The 11,764-nt window shown below is 62.3% G+C and overlaps 3 protein-coding genes across 5 annotated transcripts; 2 read left to right on the forward strand and 1 right to left on the reverse strand.

The window, feature by feature from the left end:
• The first annotated feature begins 140 nt into the window (after positions 1 to 140).
• PGAM1 (phosphoglycerate mutase 1) lies at positions 141 to 2,742 on the forward strand. The gene is made up of 4 exons (XM_051617279.1): positions 141 to 384; positions 726 to 1,000; positions 1,485 to 1,665; positions 1,761 to 2,742. Exons 1-4 carry the CDS (start codon positions 246 to 248, stop codon positions 1,928 to 1,930), a joined length of 765 nt encoding a protein of 254 aa, XP_051473239.1. The 5' UTR covers positions 141 to 245; the 3' UTR covers positions 1,931 to 2,742.
• A 519-nt stretch (positions 2,743 to 3,261) lies between these two features.
• On the reverse strand, positions 3,262 to 5,619 carry EXOSC1 (exosome component 1). Its single transcript, XM_051619793.1, has 8 exons — positions 5,545 to 5,619; positions 5,089 to 5,204; positions 4,843 to 4,917; positions 4,213 to 4,301; positions 3,959 to 3,992; positions 3,773 to 3,823; positions 3,610 to 3,694; positions 3,262 to 3,490 (listed from the first exon to the last, which is right to left on the reverse strand). The coding sequence occupies exons 1-8, from the start codon at positions 5,573 to 5,575 to the stop codon at positions 3,384 to 3,386; spliced, it is 588 nt and encodes a 195-aa protein (XP_051475753.1). The 5' UTR covers positions 5,576 to 5,619; the 3' UTR covers positions 3,262 to 3,383.
• Positions 5,620 to 6,070: 451 nt separating this feature from the next.
• On the forward strand, positions 6,071 to 11,764 carry ZDHHC16 (zinc finger DHHC-type palmitoyltransferase 16). 3 transcript variants are annotated; one of them, XM_051618236.1, is made up of 11 exons: positions 6,071 to 7,307; positions 7,921 to 8,173; positions 8,390 to 8,584; positions 8,804 to 8,892; positions 9,103 to 9,131; positions 9,337 to 9,470; positions 9,699 to 9,746; positions 10,301 to 10,386; positions 10,658 to 10,781; positions 10,856 to 10,926; positions 11,276 to 11,764. In XM_051618236.1, the coding sequence occupies exons 1-11, from the start codon at positions 7,291 to 7,293 to the stop codon at positions 11,388 to 11,390; spliced, it is 1,161 nt and encodes a 386-aa protein (XP_051474196.1). In that variant the 5' UTR covers positions 6,071 to 7,290; the 3' UTR covers positions 11,391 to 11,764. The 3 variants fall into 3 exon arrangements, with proteins under 3 accessions (XP_051474196.1, XP_051474198.1, XP_051474197.1); XM_051618238.1 differs by having other exon boundaries at positions 8,471 to 8,584; XM_051618237.1 differs by lacking the exon at positions 9,699 to 9,746.

The raw sequence follows: 11,764 nt of genomic DNA on the forward strand, positions 1-11,764 counted from the left end.
GCCCCGCGCCCGTGACGTCACGCGCTGAAGGTCGCGCCGCCCTTCCCGCGCGCGCCATGCGCTACGTGCGCCTCCGCCCGCGCGCCGCCCTGCGCGTGCGCACCGGCCCCCCCCCCCCCCTCGCCTCGCCGCGCGCGGGGGGGGCGGGGCGGCGCCGGGAGCGTCAGTCGCGCGCGGCGGCAGCGGCGGCAGCGCGAGGCGAGGGAGCGCGCGCAGACCGGCCTCCTCTCGGTGCCGTTCCCGCCATGGCCGCCTATCGGCTCGTCCTCATCCGCCACGGCGAGAGCGCCTGGAACCTGGAGAACCGCTTCAGCGGCTGGTACGATGCCGATCTCAGCCCCGCCGGGCAGCAGGAGGCGCGGCGCGGCGGCGAGGCCCTGCGAGGTACCGGGGCAAGGGGGTCGGGGGAGGGGGGAGAGCGATGGGGGCTGGGGGGGGGGTGCGGCCGCCTCGGGCCTCTCGGGGGTGGCTTTGAGGCCCCCCGGTGCCGGCGGCCCCTCCGGGGCCGAGGGGAGAGCCACAGGTTCTGCGGTACCGGAGAGCCCCCCGTTCTCCGGTACCCGTCGCCTCCCTGCCGTCCGCAGCGCGCGGTGGGGCGCTCCGCCGGCTGCGAGGAGGCGGCCGGTAACGGCGCGGTCTCCGCCCTTGGCCTCTCACCGGTTGCGTAAGGCCCGGCACTCACCTCCGTGGTGCCCCCGCACCCCCTTTCTCCTGGTCTATTTCAGACGCCGGCTTCGAGTTCGACATTTGCTTCACCTCGGTACAGAAACGGGCCATCCGTACCCTCTGGACCGTCCTGGATGCCATCGATCAGATGTGGTTACCCGTTATCCGAACCTGGCGCCTGAACGAGAGGCACTACGGAGCTCTCACCGGTCTGAACAAGGCCGAGACGGCGGCGAAGCACGGCGAGGCACAGGTGAAGATCTGGAGGCGCTCGTATGACATCCCTCCGCCTCCCATGCAGTCCGATCACCCCTTCTACAGCACCATCAGCAAGGTAAGACCCGTTGCTCTTCATCTGCCTTGCTGCCAGGCTCCTCGGGTCCCTGTAGCGTGGGCTGGTTTCCCCCACGAGGTCTCCTCTGTCTCTGTTGCAGCAGCCAGGGCGTTGGTGTTGGGCTGAGTTTGTCCCACTCAGTCCCAGGGGAGTTGAACCCCTGGACATTGCATGGACAGATTGAAAGCAGAGGGGAATGACACCTCTGTTAATCATTAGTCCTGTGACCCATGCATGGATGTTTGATCTGGTTCTTCACCCAGAGCAAGGAACATGGGCCTTTACCCAGGAAGGGCTCACAGCCTTGACCATAACTGAGCGCAGCCTCAGAGCTCAAAGGCACTTCCTTGCTTCCAAGCCTAGCTTTGCCTACGTGTAGCAGGTCCCTACGCAGAGAACTTGGGGGGTGGGGGAATGAAGGCGTTGCTGCTGCCACCACCCTACACTGCCTTGTGCTGCAGTCTGAGCCTGGTCATTCTCCCAGGACCGTCGCTATGCTGATCTGACAGAGGACCAGCTGCCGACATGCGAGAGCCTGAAGGACACCATCGCCCGGGCTCTGCCTTTCTGGAATGAGGAAATCGTCCCACAGATCAAAGAAGGCAAACGAGTCCTTATTGCTGCCCATGGCAATAGCCTGCGTGGGATCGTCAAGCATCTGGAAGGTACGTCAGCCCAGCGCGAGTTTTGTGGGGTCTCCCCACTGCCCCAGCTGGCAGTGTGTGAGTGGGGCCACAAGCAATGGTGCCCGTGTCTGCAGGCATGTCGGAAGAGGCCATCATGGAGCTGAACCTGCCCACCGGCATCCCGATTGTCTACGAGCTGGACAAGAACCTGAAGCCCGTCAAGCCCATGCAGTTCCTGGGGGATGAGGAGACGGTGCGCAAGGCCATGGAGGCTGTCGCTGCTCAGGGCAAGGTCAAGAAGTGAGGGCGGGCAACAGGCTTGCACGTAGTAGAGCCCCCCACTGTCCCCCACCCCTCTGTTGCACACCTCCCACAGCTGTAGGAACTTGGAGCTGCGCAGCTGGAGCAGCTCTCCAGGATTAGGCCCATTCCCTTGGGACCAGGCTCCCCTCTGCAGACAGCCTGGGTGCGAGGGGCTGTGCGCACAGTCTGGTGTGAAGGGGAGCCCTGGCAGCGCTCACACACCTTTCCACACTGAGATCCCAGCCCTGGGACCCTGTCTGCAGGGGGATGTGCTGAATGATCCCTCACTGTGCCAGGCTCCTCCTCTGCTTTGCTTCCCCAGCAGTTCTTGTCACCTGGTTACTGTAGTTTTGTTGCTTGATTTAATCATCTCGGGAGCAGTGGGGCGAGCACAGTGCAGGCAGTGACCAAGATGAGTACCCTGTCCCCACATGGGTGCGTGGCACAAGGACTGTGGTGCATAGATGCTGAAAGGGTTGTATTTTGGTGGTACTAAGGGTGGTACTCATGACTCTGGACTTAGCTCTGCCAGCCCCTGCTTTAACTTATTGCCTTGGGAGAAGGTGAGGGAGGGAGAGGGAGCGGGAGCCTGTCGTCTGGAAGTCCATGTCCACCACACCCTTCCCCCAGCTGAAGCTCATCCCAGTCCTGCTGTTGAAGCAGGTGCTGTTGTGCCCTATCCCAAGTGGCCCTGTCACTGTGGCCTCCCCCTCTGCCAGCATCGCGAGCCTGGGCTTGCAGGGGGTCTGTGTAACTGTCCGACCATAGCAGCTGTGTCTCGTTCCAGTTCAATAAAGGAGTCATGCGCAATAACGAGGTGTGGGTGCTCTCCTTTGCCACCTCCTGCAGGTTCCTACCGTGTGTCTGCGAGGCAGCAGCGACTGCTGGGCACCAAGGTGGGGGTGCCGAAGTTCTGGGCTCGGGGAGCAAAGCACGGCTCTGCAATCCCTGCGGGGAGGGTGACGCCCTGTTACTCTTGGTTTTAAGGCACACCCTTGTCCCCAGAGGCAGGCAGGGCATGTACGCCTGGAGGAGATGCGGTGCCCCAGGGCTGAGCCGCAGCCTGTACTGGTTATCAGCAGGGCAGGGAGACCAAGCTGCTCTCTGCTGGAAACCACCCTGGTGAGGGTTGGTATCTGGAGCCAGCACCACCCAGCCGCAAACCAGAGCTCTGCTGTTCGCCTCACTGTGGCAGAGCCACTGGGTTGCTCCCCTCCCCAGCCACGGGTGGGGAACACATCCTTCCTCCCAGCTGCCATGCTGGGGAAGCTGGCCCCTCAACAGTGGGCTGCAGGCAGCCCTGGCCTCCCCATAACTGAGCAATCACAGAGCTCTCAAAAAGTATTTATTATCCAGAAATACAAAACCCATCCTGCGAGCAAGGGCTCATCCAGCTGTTCCAGCCTCTTGAAGATGTGGAAGAGGCGTGAGTTCCCTGCCCTGCAGTGTCTATGCTAGGTCTGCAGGAACTGGGGCTGCACACGGGCCACCTTTCGGAAGTCCTTGGTGTGTGTCCGCGGGCACTGCATCTCGCACCAGCTGATAGGCACCATCTGCACCCCTAGGGACACCATCTGTCAGGGCTTCCCCTTCCCAAAACAGTTCCTCCGTGTGGAAAGGGAGGAGGAACAGCTGCCCCTCCAGCAGCGATGAGGAAGACCTGCCAGAGCTTGTCCCTACCTGCCTCGCTGCGTGCCACCACTACACCCAGCTCGTTCTCTGCTGTGCTCAGCAGGTAGTTGGACTGCGCGTCCCCCAGCGAGATCTGGTCAGGTGGAGGTTAAGGGAAAGGCCTCCCTGAGGGGACTGAGCAAACCTGCTGTGCCAGGTGGGTAAAGGATACAACCTTGGCCAGTACTATGTCACCAGGGCGGAAACTCTTGTACACTTCTACCTGCACAGGAGAGAGCCGGCAAAACCACACAGCATGTTGGGGTGCTCGTCAGCGGCAAGATGAATGCCCTCCACCAGCAGAAGGAAGGAGTGGGGGCAGCTGTGGTAGCAGAGTCACCAGCAGAGCCTCACTGACCTTATCTTTCTCTGTGGCTCGAATATCTTCTCTCCTGAAAAAGGAGATGAGGAATCTTAGCACCAGTGAGCAAAGATGACTCTCTGTCCTGCAGCAGGAGCTGCCTCAGCCTCCCTGGGTGCTGGCCAGGACATGCTGGACACCTGCCCAGTGCTCCAGGCAGGGCAGCTGACAACACTGCCCAGAAGAGGCTTCCTCTCCCCCTGATGATGGGGTGCTTGGCACCCTATACCATGAAAAACACAACTCCCTACCGTATCGTCCCCCGGAATGTGGACTTCAGCGGCGTGGAGCCAACGTACAGGATGTGCACCTTGGCAAAGCGGGAGTTGATGCTGCAAACCTGTCCAAGGAAAAGAGGAGTCAGGCAGGGAAAGGGCAGAGCGCAGGCAGGACAGGGTTTTTCTATCTCATTTGGCCCCCTCCCCGTGACCAAAGCTGTGGGACAGCTGGCAGTAAGCAACATGATCCTTGTGCAACTCAAGACACAGGAATAAGGCTGAGATCTGCGGTGACCCCAGTCTCTCTCCCACCATCAGGACCATGAGGAAACTAATCCCTGCTCTATGCCACCCTTCCTCCAAGCTGTTACAGGCACTGCCCCCCACAAAGGGGGACCAGAAAGAGCTCTGGAAGGCAAAGAAAAATTTCCCCTCAGCCTACCTAAGCCTCGGGGTAGGGAGAGTTGAGAGGTGACTGCTGCACCAATATCTGGCTTTTCTGTGGGTAAGGGACCCCAGGGAGCCACTGGGCTGCCTCTGCCCTGCTGGAAGCTGTATGGAGTGTACTAACTAGCCCGGGGTCTCCTCAGCCCACCCCGTACATGCAAAGGAGGAAATATCAGCCTGGTGGAAGTGGCGAGGTCTGCCATCACGGTGCCCTACCTTGCATGTCACCACGGCCCCCACATCGGGCAGGAGCTGGGACTCAGCATCTCTCACCACCGACACGACGGGCAGCTGCGGGGCAGCAGACAGGAGGGTTGGTTTGGGGCATGGCCCACACGCAGGGTCACGCAGGACCGGGCTTGCAGCAGGCACTGGCTGGCCCTTCCAAGTTGGGAAGGGGCGACGAAGCCTCAGTGTCCAGCAGCGGCTCAGGGAAGGGCAGGGTGCCGCGGCCGTGCTTACCCCACTGTCTTCGCTCCTCTTCTCCAGGCAGCCGGCCAGCGAGGAGAAGATGAAGCCGTGCCGGGTGTAGGTCCCGCTGCCAGCCGCGGCCTCCTCCACGCTGCACAGCCGCTCGCCTGCGGGGCAGGGGCTGAGGGGCTGGCACCGCCAGCGCGCCCGGCCTCCCGCTCCCGCCCCGCGGCTCCTCGGCTCCGCACCGCCCCAGGCGCGGGACGCAGAGCGGCAGGGCAGCCCTCCCCCGGGCAGTCCCGCCCTGCAGCCCCCGGGCGAGCCCCGTCCGCCCGCGGGCACTCGGCCCCAGGCCGCCCTCTCCCGCACTCCCCGCCTGAGCGCCCTTTCTCCGGGCACCCCAGCCCCGAGCCGCCCCCTGCCCTGGGCACCTCCCAAGCTCCAGGAGCCTCCTCTTCTGCCCTGGGCACTCGACCACCATCACCTCCTTTCCGGGCCCGCACTCACCGGGGACGCAGTAGCGCGCGGGAGGCGCCATGTTCGCTGCTGGCAGTGCAGCCGCCGAAAGCCCTCGTCCTATTGGTCCCGGGCGCCAGCGCTGGATGTGAGCGGAGTGGCTATTGGTTCCCCCTCACCCGGGGCGCGCTGCTTGCTGGGAGTTGTAGTCCATCCCGCAAGGGCCCCTCCCGGCGTGCCGTGTGCCGGGGCCGCGCAGGCGCCGCCCGCGGGGCCGGGAGCGCGGCGGGGCGCCGGGCATGGGGGCGGCGGGCGGCGGAGCGCGGGCGGCGGGTAGGTCGGCGGCGCCGCACGGGGTGTCAAGGGCCTGGGGTGGACGCTGGACCTCCGTGGGGCTGGGAAGCGATAGGGGGGAGCTGTGGGTTTGGAGGGTCCGGGGATGCCGGGCGCTATGGGCGGGATGCAGTGAGGCTGGGGGTCTTTTTGCTGTTGCTACGGGCAACCTTTGCGTGATGGGGCGGGGTGCCTGGGGGTGTCTTGGCACTGTGGGGTTGGGTGATGCTGCGCTGTGGGTGTTGCGGAGCTGGGCCGCGCTGGTGGGTGCTGCCGGGCTGGGTGGTTGGAGCCAGCGGGGGCAAGGCCCCGGCGGTGCCGGGGGTGGGCAGGGCAGATCCGAGGGCGTCCGCCCTGGGCCGTGGTGTTGCCTCTGGTCTCGGCTGTGCCGGTGGAATTAATGCTCCACAGAGCTGTTGGTGGGAGGGCCGTGAGCAGGGTGAGCCCCAGTACCTGCCTGGGTCAAGCGAGGTGCGTGGCTCTGCCGGAACCTCACCCTGTGGCTCTGATGCTGTCTGCAGGCAAGCGCGGAGCACAGTCCTTCCCTGTCCCTGGCAGTGTGGGCAGGTTGGCCGCCTGCCCTGTGGGCTCCCTGCTTAGCAGCCACCAGCTGTTGTGGGCAAGGAAATGTCTGTGATTGGAGATGGCAGCCTGAGGGACGGGGGAGCCAGCTGGGTGAGGAAGTGCTGTGTGTTTGGAGGCAACCCCAAGACCTGCTGCTGGCTGGGCATTTTGCCTTATAACACACTGACAGTATGGGGACAGGTGCTACCCAAAGGCTGCACAGCAGGAAGTTGTTACTCAGCTTTGCACCTAATGTGTTTCAGAGGAAAACTCTTGACAGCGTGAGGGGGAAATGCAGGGAAGAGAGTGGCACTGGGGTTTGTGTCACCTTTTGACTCAGATTGACAACATCCCATCTTCCCTTTAATAGGGTACAGGAAACATGGGGTGCACTGATGGGTCTGGTGTCCTTGTGTCCAGTTGCTTCCAGCCTTGGCATCAGCCCCACACTCATTTGGAGGGGCAGAGGGGAGACCCTGGCTCCTTTGAACAGCCCATCTGGATAATGCAGCTTCTGCCTTTACACTCCCTGCTGCTGCCCAGGGGCTGTGCAGCCAGCGTGGCTGCACAGGGAGCTGGTCCCTGCTGGAAGGACCCTGAGTTGTGACACCACTGCCTGGCACCACACCAAGGCAGGTGCTTGGACCAGGCTCAAAACGTGCCTCAGCAGGACCCCGGGGCAGCCTCGCTGCTTAATATTGATGGGCACTGCCTGCCCAGAGGTCTGGGGGCCCCAGCCCTGCAGATCATTTTCCCAGCTGCTGGGACAGCTCGGGTTCCTCCTTGCTCCCAGTGCAGCTCTCAGGTGGGACAAGGGGTTCAGTGAGCAGGGGAGCACCGCGCAGCATCGCCTGGGCCTGAGGCTGCTCCTGGGCCGCTTCATCGCTGGTGTGTGGCATTATGCAAGGTGGACCCAGGTGAGAGGAAGGGGAAGTGTTGGGACTCTTGGAGAGGAGCTGTGAGGTTGGGAAAGGTGTGGTGTGGCCTGTGCAGCTTGGTCTAGTGGTTGAGGTGAAGGGAAGCAGCATGCAGGCCCTGCTTGTTGCACGTGAGGAGAGGGACTAGGGCAGAAGTAACTCTGTCCCAGTTGCTCCACATACATCTTGTGTAGGTTCCCCTGTTCTCAAACCTCTTGGGAAGGGCTGGGTCTGGGATCATCCCTGGAACTGGCCCAGCATCCTGGATGCTCGTGCCTTCTCTGGTTTCCTCTGAATCAGACTCTCTGTCTTGTTCTGCTGTCCCTCTCCCTGCTGGGAAAGATGAGATGGGGCCAGAGCGCATCTGAGCCCAGACACCAAGGGGCCTGTGTCTCCCCCTCCATGCAGAGAGCCCTCAGTGGTCCCACAGCCTCCAGGAGTCTGGGCTCAGCTCCCCCTGCTCTGCGTCCTTGCGCAGGGCGAAGGAGAGGCCCCTGCCCTGCTGTGCAGGGAGCTGCGCGACCAACACCAGCACGTCTGTGAGAGGAGACCCTTCCTGAGGGACAGCCAGGCAGTGGGGTTGCCTACCCACGCTGAGCTCCTCTCCCCCCAGGCGTGCTGTGGCAGGGATGAGGAGCCGGCAGCAGATGTTTGCAGCGGTGATGCGCCTGCTCCTCAAGTGCCTGCGGCTGGGCCGGCGGCGGCGGTTTAAGCTGGTGCGGCAGGCGGAGCAGCTGTGGCATTACGGGCACCTCTGCCTCCGCTCCCTGCTCTACAACTCCTTCACCAACGGCGACGTGGTGCTCGACTCCCTCTTTGAGCCCATCTACTGGCTGGTGGACCACGTCACACGGTGGTTTGGCGTGGTGAGTACCCTCACTGGCTAGGGAGGCACCCGGCTCTTGGGGCTGGAGCAAACAAGGACAGCTGAGTCTCAGGGCTGCCTGTGCTCTAGGCAGGAAGGGAGTGGGGATCTCAATGTGTGGTTCAGATTGTTTTCCTGTGGTTGTATTCTGTGCCTTTCCCCAAGTAGCCAGTGGCAGGTGCTGCCTGTCCTGGTGACCTGGACCCCTTTCCTGTAGGTGTTTGTGGCACTGGTGATTGGGCTGACGAGCTCTATTGTGGCCATTGTGTACATCTGTCTGCTGCCCCTCATCCTGCAGACCTACACGCCTGCCTGGATCTGCTGGCACCTTGCCTATGGACACTGGAACCTTGTCATGATCGTCTTCCACTACTACAAGGCCATCACCACCTCACCTGGGCACCCACCACAGGTGAGGCACCAACTGGCAGCCCAGGCTCTCCCAGCTGGGTGCTGGGGACCAGCTATGGATGATCACTGCGAGCAGCTAGACCAGCCTGGTGTTACTGTTGCGGGAGGCATCCTCCAGATCTGGACAGTGAGGCTGGGCAGTGGAGTTGGGGGAGGGGAGGCAGAGGGGAGATGTGGGAGCAGGGCTCAGGTGCATACATCTCTTCTGACCTGTGTGCAGGCCAAGGACAACCTCACCGGCATCTCCATCTGCAGGAAGTGCATTGCCCCCAAGCCAGCTCGCACCCACCACTGCAGCATCTGCAACAGGTAGGGCTTCACCCTCTGCCCACTGCGGCCCTTGGGGCAGCCTCTGAGACCCCTCTCCTTTTCCCCACCACGCTGTGACATTGGAGTCCCTCCTGCTGGCTGCTTGCCACGTCTCTTGCACAGCCCACAGGGCTGGAGGTGCTGCCTGTCCCCTCCCAAACAAGGTGCTTACACTGACATTGACACTAGCATTGCTCTCCTTCCTCCCAGGTGCGTGCTGAAGATGGACCACCACTGCCGTATCCTTCTGCAGCACTAACCCACAGCGCTCTCCCAGGGGAAGCCAGCTCTGCTTCCCCCTTCTCTCCCTGCCCTGCTCCTCTCCCAAGTCAGCCAGGAAGGGGAAGGCTGCTGGGCATCAGGCCCAGAAGAACTGCCCTGGTCCCTGGGGTGGGTTTGGACCCACGACCTGTCACAGTTACACACCTTTAACCCCAGAGGCAGCCTGGCTGAACAACTGCGTGGGACACTACAACCACCGCTACTTCTTCTCCTTCTGCCTGTTCATGACCATGGGCTGCATCTACTGCAGCATCAGCGGCTGGGAGATGTTCCGGGATGCCTATGCAGCCATCGAGGTGAGGGGGCAGGCCTTGGCCCTCACCCCGCTGTGCACACAGCCTGCCTGGGCTCCCCAGGCTGAGCTTGCAGAAAGAGGCTGGGCCAGCTACGGCCTTCTGGTGACTTTGCTTCTCCTCTCTCTCCTCCTGCGAGGTCCCCAGCTGCCCTGGTCCTGCGGGCGGGTGAGGGGGAAGGGCCCCCTCTTCTGAGACACCTAACTGGTGCCCTGTTTTCCATCCCCCTAGAGAATGAAACTGCTTGACAAGGAGAGACTGCAGGTGGCTGCCAACCAGGTGGGACATCCCCGCCCCCCAGCTGCTCCAGGTGGTGCGGGGCAGAGCTGCCCTGCAGGCTTGGTCCTGCTTGGGGTCATGCTCTCGAGCCAGAACCAGCCCCTGTGCTCATGTGTTGGAGAGCTGGGGCTGGCCGGGCAGCTCTGCTACAGGCAGCACCTCCAGGAGCTTGGGGTCTGCTCCCTGTGCACCCAGCTTCCAGGGGCTTTGGCTGGTGGCAGCTGCATGCCATGCACTGCTCAGGCCCTGCTCTCTTGGGGAAGCTGCAGCAGTGAGTACACATCTCACCCTCAGCTGCAGTGTGGTGCAGTGTCCTGACCAGTCCCATAGTTGCTCTCTGCCCCCCAGCCCACTGCTTCTCACCCCTCTGCCAGCTTTCGGATGTCTGTCTGTCTTGTGGCTGTTCCCATCACCCTGGCTGTTGTGTTGGTTCCAGCCTCAGTCCTTCCTAGCTGTTCAAGCTCTGCACCAGTGAGGTGTGCAGCAGTCCCCCTGTCTGGCACTAAGCTATGAAGCAGTTTGGGTAATTCCTTCCCGTTCTGGTCCTTTTTCAGACCTACTACCAGACCCCACCACCCACCTTCTCCTTCCGCCAGCGAGCTTTCCACAAGAGCATCGTCTACCTCTGGGTCCTGTGCAGGTAACAGGGCCAAGGGGCTGGCAGTGAGGGTAGTGGGGGACCCAGTATGCAGCCCCCTGACTCTGACATTATTCACCCTCTACCTTCGTGGGGCCAGGCTGACCTGCTCTAGCAGAGACTTCCATGCCCTACCCAGCCTTGGGCCACAGAGGAGAGATTTCAGCTCTGTCACAGGGGCTTAGAGCAGCCCACCCACCTGTGCAGCCCCCTACAGCTGCGACAGCAGGGAAGGAAGGCCTGTGTGCAACCTGCTGTCCCTTGCTGTCCCCAGCTCGGTTGCACTGGCCCTGGGTGCCCTCACGCTGTGGCATGCTGCCCTCATCACCCGCGGGGAGACCAGCATCGAGCGGCACATCAACAAGAAGGAGAGGCAGCGACTGCAGAAGAAAGGCAAGGTGAGTGCAGCCCCCAGAGCGGGAGGGCTGGCTGCAGCTGAGCCAGGTGTGACATGCATCTCCCTGGCTGGCAGGTCTTCAGGAACCCCTACAGTTACGGAGGCTGGGATAACTGGAAGGTGTTCCTGGGCGTGGACCTGCCAAGGTAAAGCTCTAGGGAAGCCCCTGCCTGAGAAGGTGGTGGCTCAGTGGAGCAAGGGGGTGCTGGGACACGGAGGCTCTCCTTGGGCAGCTGGGGCAGAGCAGGATAGCAAGTTTCCTGTGCTTTGTGCTGCTCCAGGCTTTGCAAAGCATGGAAGATCTGGGCATCAGGTACCATGTGGCTCCTCAGCCCTGCCAAATGGCAAGCTTTGGCCTTCCCAGCACCCCTTTGCCAAGAGAGCCCCAGCTGAGGAACTCTGGCATCATGGCAGCTCAGGAACTGGCTTGGCTCTGAAGAGCTGAGAAGCACCAAGACCTGAGCTTTTTCTGTTGGCTCACTCCTCTCTCCACAGGCACTGGCTCACCCGTGTCCTGCTGCCCTCTCCTCACCTGCCCCATGGGACAGGCCTGAGCTGGGACCTGCCACTTTGCGTGATGAAGCATCGCACGCCGCTCCTGACCATCTGAGGCCTGGCTGCTGCAGATCTCCCTCCCCACAGGCAGGGGAGCACACAGGGGACCTGCTCCACCACCACTGCTCCCTTTGGCCCAAGTGCCAAGGTGAGTGCTGGGATGTATGGCTGACAAGAGCCACAGGAAACATTGGGCAGTGTCAGTGGCTGGATGCCTGCTCTAGGCTCCTTGGTGGCTGCAGGCAGCGCCAGAGGGAGGTGGCAGAGCTGCTGCTCCTTCCTCTAGCACAAGGTGCTGCCCTCACTAGCACAGGTACTGCCCAGCTTGCTCTCCAGCAGGGCTGGGTGCAGAGGATGGCACTCCCACCCCTTCGCTCACTCCCAGGGAGTCTTTTTAAGATCATCCAATAAATAATTCTTTCTTTTTAA

The sequence above is a fragment of the Apus apus genome, chromosome 4 (assembly GCF_020740795.1).
Source record: "Apus apus isolate bApuApu2 chromosome 4, bApuApu2.pri.cur, whole genome shotgun sequence".
Taxonomy (NCBI): Eukaryota; Metazoa; Chordata; class Aves; order Apodiformes; family Apodidae; genus Apus; species Apus apus.

Bases quoted from the DNA above. Each gene is read 5' to 3' on its own strand.
- PGAM1 (XM_051617279.1), top strand. From the start codon at position 246: ATGGCCGCCTATCGGCTCGTCCTCATCCGCCACGGCGAGAGCGCCTGG. The intron at 385-725 runs GTACCGGGGCAA...GGTCTATTTCAG, and splicing joins CGGCGGCGAGGCCCTGCGAG to ACGCCGGCTTCGAGTTCGAC. The intron at 1,666-1,760 runs GTACGTCAGCCC...CCGTGTCTGCAG, and splicing joins GATCGTCAAGCATCTGGAAG to GCATGTCGGAAGAGGCCATC.
- EXOSC1 (XM_051619793.1), bottom strand. From the start codon at position 5,575: ATGGCGCCTCCCGCGCGCTACTGCGTCCCCG. The intron at 5,205-5,544 runs GTGAGTGCGGGC...CCTGCCCCGCAG, and splicing joins CGCGCGCTACTGCGTCCCCG to GCGAGCGGCTGTGCAGCGTG. The intron at 3,824-3,958 runs GTCAGTGAGGCT...TCTCCTGTGCAG, and splicing joins GAGCCACAGAGAAAGATAAG to GTAGAAGTGTACAAGAGTTT.
- ZDHHC16 (XM_051618236.1), top strand. The intron at 8,174-8,389 runs GTGAGTACCCTC...CCTTTCCTGTAG, and splicing joins TCACACGGTGGTTTGGCGTG to GTGTTTGTGGCACTGGTGAT. The intron at 8,893-9,102 runs GTAGGGCTTCAC...CCTTCCTCCCAG, and splicing joins CACTGCAGCATCTGCAACAG to GTGCGTGCTGAAGATGGACC.